The sequence below is a fragment of the Microplitis mediator genome, chromosome 5 (assembly GCF_029852145.1).
Source record: "Microplitis mediator isolate UGA2020A chromosome 5, iyMicMedi2.1, whole genome shotgun sequence".
NCBI lineage: Eukaryota > Metazoa > Arthropoda > Insecta > Hymenoptera > Braconidae > Microplitis > Microplitis mediator.
This window is the reverse complement of record NC_079973.1, coordinates 20,682,888-20,697,505: the sequence shown is the minus strand read 5'-3', so window position 1 is coordinate 20,697,505 and position 14,618 is coordinate 20,682,888. Positions and strand designations below refer to the sequence as shown.

General features: G+C 30.5%; 2 protein-coding genes across 4 annotated transcripts; one reads left to right on the top strand and one right to left on the bottom strand.

The window, feature by feature from the left end:
• Positions 1-1,873: 1,873 nt before the first annotated feature.
• On the bottom strand, positions 1,874-7,495 carry LOC130668514 (menin). 3 transcript variants are annotated; one of them, XM_057470848.1, is made up of 5 exons: positions 7,342-7,495; positions 6,456-7,263; positions 5,974-6,284; positions 5,712-5,851; positions 1,874-4,424 (listed from the first exon to the last, which is right to left on the bottom strand). In XM_057470848.1, exons 2-5 carry the CDS (start codon positions 7,027-7,029, stop codon positions 3,494-3,496), a joined length of 1,956 nt encoding a protein of 651 aa, XP_057326831.1. In that variant the 5' UTR covers positions 7,030-7,263; positions 7,342-7,495; the 3' UTR covers positions 1,874-3,493. The 3 variants fall into 3 exon arrangements, with proteins under 3 accessions (XP_057326831.1, XP_057326833.1, XP_057326832.1); XM_057470850.1 differs by having other exon boundaries at positions 7,355-7,437; XM_057470849.1 differs by having other exon boundaries at positions 7,315-7,413.
• On the top strand, positions 7,491-14,518 carry LOC130668513 (ATP-dependent RNA helicase Ddx1). Its single transcript, XM_057470847.1, has 10 exons — positions 7,491-7,625; positions 7,688-7,759; positions 7,830-7,881; positions 7,964-8,351; positions 9,653-10,123; positions 10,212-10,544; positions 12,502-12,688; positions 12,759-13,052; positions 13,129-13,346; positions 14,143-14,518. The coding sequence occupies exons 2-10, from the start codon at positions 7,744-7,746 to the stop codon at positions 14,374-14,376; spliced, it is 2,193 nt and encodes a 730-aa protein (XP_057326830.1). The 5' UTR covers positions 7,491-7,625; positions 7,688-7,743; the 3' UTR covers positions 14,377-14,518.
• Positions 14,519-14,618: the final 100 nt, after the last annotated feature.

Here is a 14,618-nt window from a genome sequence, read left to right as displayed (position 1 = left end):
ATCAACACCATGGAATTTTATTTTAATCTTTATAATTTTTAATAATATGCCCTTTCTGTACAAATACATATGCTTACAATTGTATACAATGTCTTTGTACATAATATATATATTTATTTATTTAATTAATATATGTTAATTTAATATATTTATATATTTTTAATAATTCTCATTTTTCAAATACTTTATTTACACGACATAGAGAACGAGCGTTTCACTTTAAAATCTAGTATGACTTTTATTTTTATTATTATTATTAATATTTATTTTTTACAATAACAATTACACTAAAATAATTTACAATTAATAAATAAATTATTAAAAAATAATTTAATTTTTATTTTAAAACAAAATAATTTAATACAATTTATAGTTTCACATTAACTTTACGATATATATATTAAATTTTTTCATTTCACAACCAAATGTACGTATATAAATATAAATATAAAACCTAAATTTTTTTTATCTAGATTTTAAAGCGCAAATCTACGTCTCTATAACGTATACAAATTATTTAAACAAAGGGAACTTGTAACCGCAAGTGTTCCACTTTTTTTTATGATACTCAAGTTAACCGACGTCTAATAGTTGTTGGATTTTTTTCAAAACGATAAATAATAAAAAAAAAATTTTTTTAAATTGCATCTATAGTTTTTTTAATTTTCTACATGTGCATATTTTTTTTTTAATGGATTTGTTAAAAAAAATCCGAAAATTATTAACCGTCTGTTAACTTGAAAATCGTTTTTTTTTTATAGCCATTCACTATTCAATAATAGTATAGTTATGATAGTAATAATAGTAGAGAGTTACTGAGAGTTAAGGTCATTCTCAAACAGTTCCCCCCACTTTTTAAAAATTTTCAATGACAACTCGGCTGGCCAATTTCAAAACACAGTAAGTGACAAATTTTTCGAAATCGATTTTTTAGTATTTTTAGTTCCAGTGAAGTTTTGTGAACAGGATTCGATGCATATTTCAAAAATTTTATTTTTGTCAGTTACTGTGTTTTGAAATTGGGCAGCCGAAGTGTCAAAAGTGTATCGAAAAAATTAAAGCATTAATTGAAAAGAGTACAACGTAGGTGTAATTTCACCAAGAAATATACTACCGCTCAAAAGTATTTGGCCTCTTAGAAAAAAGTATTTTGTAAAAGTTTGAATAAATGGAACGACTTCATAGTAATTTTAATTATTTATGAGCAAATTAATAGACACAATAACAATAAGTATTTTGCGGTGGGATACAAACAATGAAACCTAATAAACTTGTTTAAATAAATGTATTGGTTGTAATATGATGAACAATGCGGGTGGCCAAATACTTTTGAGCGGTAGTGTAAATTTAAAAAAATTAATTGTTATCAATTAGGAGTCAAACAAAATTTTAAAATTCAAAGTATTAAATTGACATTAAAATTTTACTGAAATTTATTTTCCAAATTTCGTTTAACTTCTAACTGATAAAACTGTAAGTTATTTTTAAAAAATTATATGTCGGCAGAATTGCAACTGCGCTGTACTTTTTTCAATGAATTCTTTAATTTTTTTGAAATTAATTAATAAAAATTTGATGCGCTTATGACAGTTGTCATTGAAAATTTTTAAAAAGTGGGGGATCACTGTCTGAGAATGTCCTTAATGAGAAATTTATTTTGTCGTTTTTTTATTTTCTTTTTCTTTATTACGTTGCGTGGCAACGTCTCAGTCATATTAATTAGTATAATATCGTATAGTATATTAACAGCATCACAGCAAGATAGCGCCCTTCATTTTAATATAATCATTAACCCAATTTATTATTATATCTGATTTATATTTATTTAACATACTATTTTAATAAAATTTTTTTATACTTTTAAATTTTATCATCATTTAATCTTGCAACTGATTCAAATAAACTCGGGGACACGTCTCTTTATTATTATTTTTTTTTCTTAATAAAATATGTAGTACACTTGATACATTTAACAGTATATCGTACAACAACCCGTTTAAAATATTTTTTTTCCTCAATATATATAAAGTATTTAAATATATATTTTTAAATGTAAGTCTGCTTGGAGAACTATTCAAAATTTAATTACATAAAGATATGAATAGAAAAAATTTTTAAATAGTTTAATAATAACTCGTTATAGCAAATTCACTTGAACATTAATATAGAATTTTAATTATTAGACTGGGGGCCGGGGGGGGGGTGATTTTAATTGTTAAGTAAATAGAGTGCAGCAAAATAATAAAATAAAATAATTTAAAATGAACGAAAAAATAATTACGCGCGTACTTATTTATTTAAAATAAATATTACGCGAACTGATATATATATAAATATATATCAATAATTTTATAAAAGCGTAGTGCGTAAGTTTTAAGCGCAAAAAGCGTAACTTTTACGTGCTAAGCAATTGCAAATAAAACCAAATAAAATAATTTATATTAATAATTAAAATAAAAACCCATGCAGAAATAAATATTAAATAAAATATTTAAATTAAATTTGATTTGATTCATGATATACAATTTAAATTTTAAAAAATGACTCGAAATAATTACAACTAATAATTTAAATAATTTGCACATAGGGAGCGGAATGTTTAATTTTTTTTTTTCACTAGAATTTTAAAAAAATCTTATCTTTTTTTATCGAGACTCTACACCTCGTATCAACGACAATAATTTACAGTAAACAACTATTATATTTGTTAATATATAATCGAATAACATTGGACGAATCAATAGAAATATAAATAATATATAAGTAGGAATTGAGTCTATTAATAATATCAATAAATGACATAGACGAACCGTTAAATTAATTATTTTAAATAATGCCGATTTAAAAAAAATATATATATATATAAATATTTTTATGTATACATATTTATGTTTAAATATATCATGACCGTTTAATTGTCAACATTAGGCGAATTATAAATATATAATCAATTTATAATTTTTTTATTTACTTATTTTTTTTTTTTCCTATTATTTGCTTGTATTCTTTTTTGATAAAACTCTTTTCTTTTAAAAGAAAAAATGGCAAGTAGCGCGCGATGTAAAGAAAAAAAAAAGATACAAGGGAGATTTGTACTCTTCTACTTACGTTTAATACCACCTAATGTACTTAGTACTTAGTACTTATACTAAATTAATTAAAAGTTTTTTTTTCTTTCACTTGATTTAAGCGAGTGAGAAAATCTGATCAACTGATAATATATAAAATATAAGATCTAATGCTTCTTATACTGATTGGCAAAAAAAATTAAAGTTATAAATTTTTTAGTTGTTCAGTTTTATATATATAATATATATATATAGCATTAAACATCATGGGAGACTGGAAGTTTTGCGCAAGAGTAGGCTAAACGATCCAACAAAAAGACATATTTATAGTTATATATCAACTGAGATATATATAAAAAGAACCGCGAATAAATTTAAATGTATAAAAAAAATGTAAAATAAATAATAAAATAAAAATAAAGATATTACTCGCGACGTGTCCTCTTGGGACGTTGATGCAACCCAATTTCATCATTACCCCGTGTCTTTTTACCAATTTGCACTTGACTCTGTGCTGTTAATTGCAATGAAATAGCATGTGTGTTTAATTTTTCAGCTAACAATAAATCTTTAAGTCCTTTCATTTTTTCACTATACAATATTATCCTAGGACTATCATTTTCCGAGTCTATTTCAACTTCCGGATCAAGACTCTCTTGTGATGTAGAGGGTGTAGGAGGTAGCGAATTATCTTGCGGCGCAACAAATGGTTCACCATCACCTTGTAATAAATAATCACGATTCAATATTTTTTCACTGCACGCTGCTGTCAGTGCCTGGATGCCCGGGTGCATTGGTGCCGTGTTGTTTGATGGTACTTTTGATTCAAGCCTCGCTATTAAATCACGCGCGACATTACTGCGTTCTTTAGTTTTATAATAATTATTGTTATTATTATTGATGTTGTTATTGTTATTATTATTATGATTATTATTATTATTATTGTTATTATTATTATTGTTATTACTCATAGTATTATTATTATTACTGGCTGTTATATTATTGTTATTTGAAAATCCATCATCAGGACTAGTTTCGCGACGAGATCCAGTATCGTCGTCGTGTTTGCCGTAAGCCGCTGGCTCATCGTGGCACTCAATAATAACTTGTGCCCGAATACTGGCATCGAATTTCGATATTGTATTTACCAATGGTCTTGCCCAGCCTATATGAAGTACTGGCGTATTCGCGCCTTCCTCCCACTGACATATGCCGTCATAAAAGCGCAGTAAATACGCAAAACAACGTGGCTGCCGCAATAAACGTTCGTCAGCTCTTACTGTATGTGGTATTAATTCATTAGCTATTTCCAATAATTCTTTGTAGATTTCACCGTCATCACGTGAATAGTCATACCTATTAAATAAATTTTATAATTACTATTAATAATTTTAAATTTAATGTGAGAATGTACCAGACATCAGACAAATTTAAAATTGTAAATAAATAGGGTAAATAATTAATAAAATAAGATTTAAAAAAATGCGCATTTAAAAAATTTTGAAATTAATAAATGCGTTTTTTCAGGGTGGCCACAAAGAAATGATTTCAAAATTCCCTGATATTTCCCGGTTTTCCAGTAAAGTTTTTCACATTGTTTCCTAATTTAGAAATTTTATTCGTATCATTTAGATATTCAAAGATTTTATTAATTTCATTCTTAATAATTAAATTTTATAATTAAATCATGCGAGAAACCAGAAAAAAGGGCAATAAAATAAATTAATATTGCCTACTTTTGATTATTCAATGTTAAAAATGTATAAGTTAAAATATTTAATAAGAAATTTTATAATTTAAATAAATTCAAAATACACTGGTTACAAAAATTAGGGGATATTTAAAAAATTTTCAAATCTTTTAGTAATTTTCAACAGATTGTAACTAGAAGGAAAATGGTCGTACAATAAAAACAAAAAGTCAAACTGTAGCTTCAAGTGTCTAGTTTTCTGATCTGGGTCTTCAAATTTTTTTATTATGCACAGTTCCAAAGCAATCAAAAATCAATCATAATTATCGAAAAAAATTTATTAAAGCTCGAAGACCGTTTTTAAGACGAGCAAAAATTTGGTTAATTTCTTTTTCGATAGTTTTCTTATGATTACTCCGGAATCGCACATAATAAAATAATATAAAGACCAGATCAGAAAACTAGACACTTGAAGCTATAATTTGCCTTTTTTGTTTTTGTCGTATGACCATTTTCCTTTGACTTACAATCTGTTGAAAATCACTTTAAAATTTAGTTCCCGGGATACTTTTCGAAATCCCCTGACATTTCCCTGATAATTCCCGGTTCGCGGCCACCCTGTTTTTATAAATATTATTTTTTTAACTTTTTATATTTTTAAATTTGTCTGATGTCTGCAACATTCAGACTCGTTAAATTTAATTATCGAGACGGAATTATTCTGCAACTCGTGATTTATTTTTCAAATAAAATTTAATAAAATAAAATAACTACGGGTTGATTAAAATTTATCAATTAACTCAGTACAAATAAATTTAAACGGTTGGTTAGTATTGCAGAACAATTCCATCACAGTAAATTCAAATAACAATTAACTCATAAACGAGTGAATTAATAAATAAATAAATGAGTGAGTGAATGAATGAATAAACAAAAGGACTGATAGAAATTACTTTCGCAAGACGTCAGCAGCGTCCGCCCAAGATGCCAGAGCATTTGCGTGTAGTCCATGTCGATACAAATATCCCCCTTGGTACGTGTACGGATAAACATGAGCATTACCATAGTATTTTCTCGCCGACTTAATGGCTTCCTGTAGCGCATAAAAAAATTAAAACTCGTAAAAAACAAACCATTGAAAGGATAAAAAAATCTATTAAAAGAGTAAATAAAACAAAGGGACCCATCTGCCGGATAATTAAGAACTGAATTCACCTGGAAGAGAACAATAGCCGGCGGCCTACCAGGTGTAGGAGCAGCTTCCTCTAAATCACCCAAGTTTCCCAGTGCCATTGGGTACTTGGCTAAATGTCCCAAGTCATAAAGTAGCCACAGTAATTCCTGCTGCAGCAATGCAACTTCTGCAGCGTCTGCAGTCGCACTCAAACTTGGATTTATTGCTGATACTATTGTCGCGACTTCCATCGCTCGCGTACAAACAACAGCATTCCCATTGACGTACAACCAGGAGCGTGACGCGACACCTGCTTCTACCGGCTGTCCACGTTTATCCTCATTTCCTTTCCCTGTATTTTAAACATATGCATATATTTATTTTGGTATTTTCATTTGAATAAATAGTAAAAACTACACAAGTACCATATCGTAGTTTTAACTTTAGTAGTTGCGATATTTAAAAAATAATAATAATGTCACCTCATATATTTATTTGATATATATATATGTGTATTACATACCGTGCCACGTAACCTCGACAGTTTCACTGCCATCCTCACCACAAACAACCCACGCATGATCTTCCGACATAGCAAGATGTACATCTTTGAATCCCAATACTTGACAGCCAGCAACAACCGCAAATGCAACTCCAAAACAATCAAGTTTGTTTGCCGTTAAATAACTATACAAACTTTGTAAATGCGCACGATCCTTATAATAACTTCTTGTCAACGAGTTCCATATAACATCTGATACACGTTTAACAAGTTCTCGTGTTGCATATTTACTGTCATAAAGTGTTAAATCAATTGCGCCTTTTATTATCGCATGAAATTTAGTGTATAATGCCTCAGCGATATGAAATTCAAGAGCTGGTAATTTTGGTTCATCGTAAATTGTATTCTCCGGTGACGCGACAGTACGGTTGCAGGTTAATGAATTTTCCACAGCACCAACCAGTATTGACAGCAGTGTTAAATCCGGTTCACTGTTATTGTTTGACAATTGTTTTTCAAATATTTGAACAATTGAGGATATACTTCTCACGGGAAATAATGCTTTGTCCTCGTCTTGCAAGCCCGCCATCGCCATGGCTCAGTCACGGCTGTTGTTTTACAGTCAACCGAAGCCAGAGTTGCTTTTGAGTATACTTATATATATTTATTACACCTTTTTTATTAAATATATATCGTTCACTTGGCTGGTGTAATCAGTGACTGCTAACTTAAACCTACTACTGTACAACGTTTATGTACACTCTAGCTGTCTCTTATTTTACCAGCGTACTCTCTTCTGTTCTCTTATACTCTACTCCAACAACTAAAACTTAAAATTATACAGTTATACTACATATACGTTATACTATACATGTTTTACGTTCTGTTTACTCGTTCTCGCTCTTACTGGTCACTGGTACCTGGTACCTTCTTTGTTCTCTTCTCTGTTCTCTAGGAATTGCGCCTCCAACACAACGTACGTATACGCAAAAGCAAAAGCCGCAAAACCGGAGCTTCTGATTCTACTCCATTCGAGAATTCTATAGTGTGGTCTCTGCAGCTGGTGCTGGTACTGGTGCTGCTGGTCTAGGTCTCTCTGCGCGTGGCAGTTTCGTTTTTTTACCACTGACTCGAGAATCGTCGGGCTGACCCGACTTTGCACGAAGTGACAGTTTGTGTTTTATACTATAGGTAAATATATACACATACTAAAAAAGGTATATAAATTATAAATATATGTGATCGTGATCCAGGTCCAGGTGTTTTAAATACTAACCTAATTAATTGCCGGTTACAAATCCATTAAAAGATGACAGCTTTTGAAGGTAATGGATATGAAAATATTATTTTTAAATTTTTGAATGTCGTCTTGATCTAAAATTTTGTTTCTTTTAGAAATGGGGGTGCTGCCGGAGCTGGCAAAGGCTACGGAAGACATGGAATGGACGTAAGTTGATTAAAAAAATAGAAATGTCACTTTGGATTTTATTTGACAGCTTGATGATTTTGTTTGCTTGATGATGAAATAGACTGCCAACGGATGTGCAATCAGAAGCGATACCGCTGATTCTTGGGGGTGGAGATGTGTTGATGGCAGCTGAAACTGGCAGTGGAAAGACTGGGGCCTTTTGTTTGCCGATTCTTCAGATTGTGTGGGAAACTTTGAATGACATTGCGTCGGGTAAAGGAGCTGGTAAATCTGGACAACGAGCTACTTCGGCGACCTGGGGACTGAGTCTCTTTGATCGCGGGCGAGCTATGGCTGTTACGCCTGACGGGTTGAGATGTCAGAGTCGTGAGCAACGAGAATGGCATGGCTGCAGAGCCAATAAAGGAGTTCAGGGTAAAGGGAAATATTATTTTGAAGCGATCGTTACTGATGAAGGACTGTGTCGGGTTGGATGGTCTACATCTCAAGTAATTATGCTTTAAAATTTATTTAATGAGTAAATTTATAAATAGATACAGTCGACTACCCGTCATAAGCCTGATCTAGGGGACGCAGGAGAAATTTTTATTTAAATTTCAGTCTCTCCACTACCGTTCGTTTAGTTTTGTTATCGACTACTCGTTATAAGCCTGTTTTATTTTATGGGATTTTAAACGTCATATTTACGTTTTGTTATGTACGTCAGTATCCCGATTTTTCTAGTGCTTATAGCGATTAAATAAATACTTATCTTTTTACACTAATAATAATTGTAATGGAAAAAATTATAATGACAACGGTATTAATTACAGTAACAATAATAATAATTGTTATTGATCAACATAATGCTCAATAAAACTTTTAAATTGTAACAGAAGCTTTAATTGTAATTAATCATTACAATTATTGACAATAAATTATATTTTACTTAATATCTATTAAATTATCCGCGAAACATCGATAGTAAATTTTCATTATTAATTTTGATATTTTGTTCCTATTGTTAGTTTATAATTTTGACAATTTTAACGGAGGCTTACAATGAGAAGACTGATACGAAACTCATAAAAGTGGTTAATTGGGGGAATTTGGACTCAGTACCTGCCGATTTAGGGGACGAGGCTTATGAAGGGCAGGCTTATGACGGGTAGTCGACTGTAAATTATATATTTAATATGTTACTGAAATTAGCTATGATACTAAATTTAACTAACGTCTAATAATTTTTGGATTTTTTTAAAAACAATAAATTATAAAAAAAAATATGTCAAATAAATGCACCTATAGTTTTTTTATTTTTCTACATGTGCATATTTTTAGTTTTTTTTTTTTATAATTAAGTGGTTGAAAAAAAATTCAACAATTTTTAATTGCCTGCTAACTTCAGGATCATAATTAGCTGACGTGTAATAGTTGTTGAATTGTTTCAAAAACGATAAATTGTAAGAAAAAAAATATTTAAATGGATTGCGCCTGTAGTTTTTTTAATTTTCCACATGTGCTTTTTTTTTTTAAATTGATTTGTTGAAAAAAAATCCGAAAATTTTAACTTGACTGCTAACTTCAGGATCATATTTTAATTGATGAATTATGATCCTGAAGTTAGCTGACAGTTCACAATTTTTGGGTTTTGCAAAAAAAAAAAAAAAATGCACATGCAGGAAATTAAAAAAACTACATGTGCAATTTTTTAAAATATTTTTTTTATACTTAACCGTTTTTCAAAAATCCAAAAATTAGTAAACGTCTGCTAATTTCAGTATTATAATGAATTTTATCATTATTTCAGGCAACTTTAGATTTGGGAACAGACAAATTTGGTTTTGGATTTGGAGGGACTGGTAAAAAGTCAAATGCAAAACAATTCGATGACTATGGAGAAGCATTCGGAATGCACGATGTCATTGGTTGTTATTTAGATTTAGATAAAGGTGAAGTCAGATACACTAAAAATGGAGTAGATTTGGGAAAAGCATTTGATTTAAATGCCCAACAGAAAAGTCAGACATATTTTCCGGCAGTCGTCCTTAAAAATTCGGAAATGTCATTTAATTTTGGCGCTCAACCATTCAAATATCCCCCAGCAAATAATTTTATCGCTGTATCAGCAGCTCCAAAAGAATGTGTACGTGAAAATCCAGTGAATGATAGTAGTCAAGCTGAAACTGCTGATAGCAAACCTACTCCTAATGCTCCGCAAGCGATTATAATTGAACCGTCTCGTGAACTTGCTGAACAAACTTTTAATCAAATTCAAAAGGTAATTAATTATTAATTATCCCTAATTAGTAATAACGTAGCAAATAATAATTATTTAGAGTAATTGAGTTTAATTAATTATTTTTTAGTTTAAAAAATATTTAAAAGATCCAACGGTTCGAGAACTGCTGGTGGTTGGTGGAGTACCGGCAAAACAACAGATCGCTGTATTAAATTCAGGTGTTGATATTGTTGTCGGTACACCAGGACGACTGGAAGATTTAATTCAAGGCGGATATTTGTCATTGACACACTGCAGATTTTTTGTCCTAGACGAAGCTGATGGATTATTAAAACAGGGATACACGGAATTGATCGATAGATTGCATCGACAGATTCCAAAGATGACTTCTGATGGCAAAAGACTACAGATGATTGTTTGTTCTGCAACTTTACACTCGTTTGAAGTTAAAAAAATGGCGGTAAGATTTTAAATTAATTTAGTTTCCTGTTATATTCCCAAGTAGCACACGGATTTATGACATCTATAAGACAGAAGTTTTGAAGCCGTTTTTTGAGTTATCGATAAGGCACTAAAATGTTGACAAAGCGATCAAGAATTTATATCACCGAAAAAATATCTGTTTAAAAGACCTGAGACACAAGTGACGACAAGAAGTAAATTACAAATATGTCATCTAAAGAATTTTTTTAATTGAAATGACTTTTTTTAAATGGGAAAAAAGAACAAAAATTTTCTATGACTCTAGGACCAACGTCTGTACGTCTTATTTATAAAAAAAATATTTGGTTTCGAGACAAAAACAATTTTGTCTTTTCCTTTCAAAAGACATATTCATGAAATCTTAAGGCAATTCTCAGACAATGCCCCACAGTCCCCCTCCCCTCACTTTTTAAATAATTTCGATAACTTTCAATTGTCATAAGCGTATCAAAATTTTATCAATTGATTAAAAAAAAAATGAAAACTTTACTTGATAAAAAGACAGTGTAGAAGTAATTTCGTCGACGTATCGATTTAAAAAAAAAATTCCTTACAATTGATATCAATTGAGAGTTAAACGGAATTTGGAAAATAAATTTCAGTAAAATCTTCGTCAATTTTATAATTAGAATTTTCAAATTTTTTAGGCTAAAATCTATTCAATGAATTTCGTTTTGGGTGCATTCCGAAATGCGCTGCGAGCAGCTGTAGCGTAGTGATTTTCGGAATGCATCCTTGTTAATTATTCTTATTACTTGCGCGGTAAATTTAAATATTTGAAAAATAAGTTATCGGAAATCGGAGAAAACTAAAAATCGTATGGAAAAATATAATGGCGGCAGAATATGATAGAAAAATATTTTAAAAATTAAAAAAAACACGCAAGTGTTTGAACAAACCTTGGCGGAGAAATAATATGCAGAAGGGTGTCCTAATACACTTGCAGATTTGAATTAATTTGCTCTAAGTGTATTGCAGCTAAAAAACGTCACTTAAATGCTATTTCCCACCAGACGATGCCAGATGATTTTGCTCAGGAACTTGGGACTTATCAGCATCAGCAATTCGCAACACTTAACACTTGCACTAAAAACTTAACACTTTACACTAGCACTGAACACTTAACTACACCACAGACACTTTGCACAATTTAAATTAATAAAAGATATATTTTACAATCATTGCACAATTTTACAAGACTTAATTGCAATACTGTGTTTCAATTCAAACGTAAAAAATGATCTGAACTACTACTGCCATTATCGATGATACTGACTGCCGCTATTGGACCGCCAGTTGATACAAAGCAATCGACTTTGCGATTCATCGACCGCCCCCACTTTAGCAAACATTTGAACGTTGAATAGCTCCATATTGGCGCGAAATTTCAAAACTGAAATTTAATAATTTTATTAAAATTTATTTGTGTCAATAATTATATTAATCAGACTAAAAAGTATGTTCGGAATTTTTTATATTCACCAATAATTTATTAATTATTCTTATCACTTGCGCGGTAAATTTAAATATTTGAAAAACAACTTATTGGAAATGGGAGAAAAATTAAAAATCGTGAATCAAAATAAAATGGCGGCAGAATATGATAGAAAAATTTTAAATATGAAAAAAAAAATCACGCAAGTATTTTGCGCAAAAATCGTGCTGCTACTACCCTGCACTTGCACGGTCTGCTGCTGAGTTGCAGGAATTCTCGACAAAATTACTTCTACGTTGTCTTTTTTTCAATCAAAGTTTTAATTTATTTTTTAATTAGTTAACAAAATTTTAATACAGTTATGACAGTTGAAAGTCATTGCATATTTTTAAAAACTGAGGGCACTGTCTAAGAATGCCCTTAAAGTTGTCTCTGTGCTACTTGGGTTTATGTAATTGAAATCCATTCTTTTTCTTCAATGGACATTTGATTCTTTTAGGAACGTTTGATGCATTTTCCGACGTGGGTTGACTTAAAAGGTGAAGATGCTGTTCCTGAGACTGTTCATCATGTTGTAGTGATGGTCGATCCTCAAAAAGATAAATCTTGGCACAATCTAAGATTTCATATCCCAACTGATGGAGTACATCAACGAGATAATATAAGACCAGGAAATACTACAGCCGGTAAATAAATTTAATAATTAAATTTATAGGTTTTCATTTTTTAATAATAAAATTAAATTTCTGTATGTAGAAACTTTATCCGAGGGGGCCAAAATTCTTAAGGGCGAGTATTGTGTCCGTGCAATCAGAGAACATAAAATGGATCGTGCCATAATTTTTTGTCGTACTAAATTAGACTGCGATAATCTCGAGAAATATTTCAGACAAACCAGCAGTGATGAATTATCATGCGTGTGTCTTCATGGCGACCGTAAACCTCAAGAGCGTAAAGCCAATTTAGAAAAATTTAAACGACAAGAAGTCAAATTTTTAATTTGCACAGATGTTGCTGCTCGTGGTTTAGATATCACTGGATTACCTTTCAGTAAATAGATTATTTTTAATTGAAATTCTTCAAATTTATTGTAATTAATATTAATATCATAATAATTTTATTACAGTGATCAACGTTACATTGCCAGATGAAAAATCAAATTATGTCCATCGTATTGGTAGAGTAGGACGTGCAGAAAGAATGGGTTTAGCGATATCATTAGTAAGTTCTGTCCCTGAAAAAGTTTGGTATCATGGCGAGTGGTGTCCAAGTCGTGGACGTAATTGTAATAATACTAATATAACAACTCAAGGTGGATGTTGTACTTGGTACAATGAACCTCAGGTAAAATTAAACTATCAATTTAATGATAAAATGAATTTTGAAAATTTTTACTCCGTTTGTTGAGAAACCCCATAAGTCACTCAGATTTAAATGAATTTTTTAAGTAGTATAAATTAAAAAACAACATTTTTTTGAAGTCTCTTTTAACGACGCCAATATGATTATTTTTTATTATTCATTTAAAGTAAGAGACCCAGTACCCGATCAGGGAACTAGTATCCGATCCCTCATGTACATCTATATTTACTAAATTTTACTAAATATATGTAGATATACAATACAAATACATGGAGTGATCGAGTACTAGGTCTTTTGCCACAATCTTTATGCTAAGTTTTTTCAGAAAAATGTTTTTTGTTTTCCCTGAAAAATTGTGTGCTCTTGACTTATGGGGTTTCTCAACTAATAAATAATATTTTTATTTTGGTGTCTTTTATATTCTTCTTTATGTACGTCAGTGCCTTGACTGCTCTCTTAGTTCAAACTCTGTGACCCTGACTCTCTTCTCAGGGTCTCTTGAAATTTTTAGAAGATCGCATACATTTTCTGATCTATTTCCCGTCTTAGCACTTTTATCAATCTGCCTTCCACTGTTCCTTCATCCTCTTTCGCCTGCCACGTCTGTAGATACTCCCTTTCCTTGCTGTTTACTATCTTTGCTAATCCTCTGCACCAGTAAATGCATTAATGTTTCATATTCTTTGTCACTCTGCACTTCCATTCTACACGACCTTTCTTATATTTAAATAAAATAGTTATAGATAGTAAAATTAACGTGATAATTATTTGGTTTTAGTATCTTGCGGATATTGAAGATCATTTGAATGTAACAATTGAACAAGTAGGACCTGATATCAAAGTCCCGGTGAATGCATTCGATGGCAAAGTTACATACGGTGCGAAACGAACTCGAATTGGTACAAATTATCAAAACCACGTTCAACAAATGGCTCCAATAGTCGCTGAACTTGCAACGTATGAATCCAAAGCGCAATTGTATTATTTGAAAAGACATCTTGTCGCACATTGAATTAATCGATAATTAACCGATCGAATGTATAAGCAATTAATTGAGTTGATAAATGATACTATTATTAATCTTGATATATATTATATTTAATTTAATTGTAATTTTTTTGTAAGTGAATTGCTTAATAAAAACAGCTGCACTTTATAAATGCATTGTTTTATTATTATGAATTCATTAATAAGATACCTTATTGCTGAAGAAATATTATGATCATGATGTTTATATCTCATGAGTAATAGAAT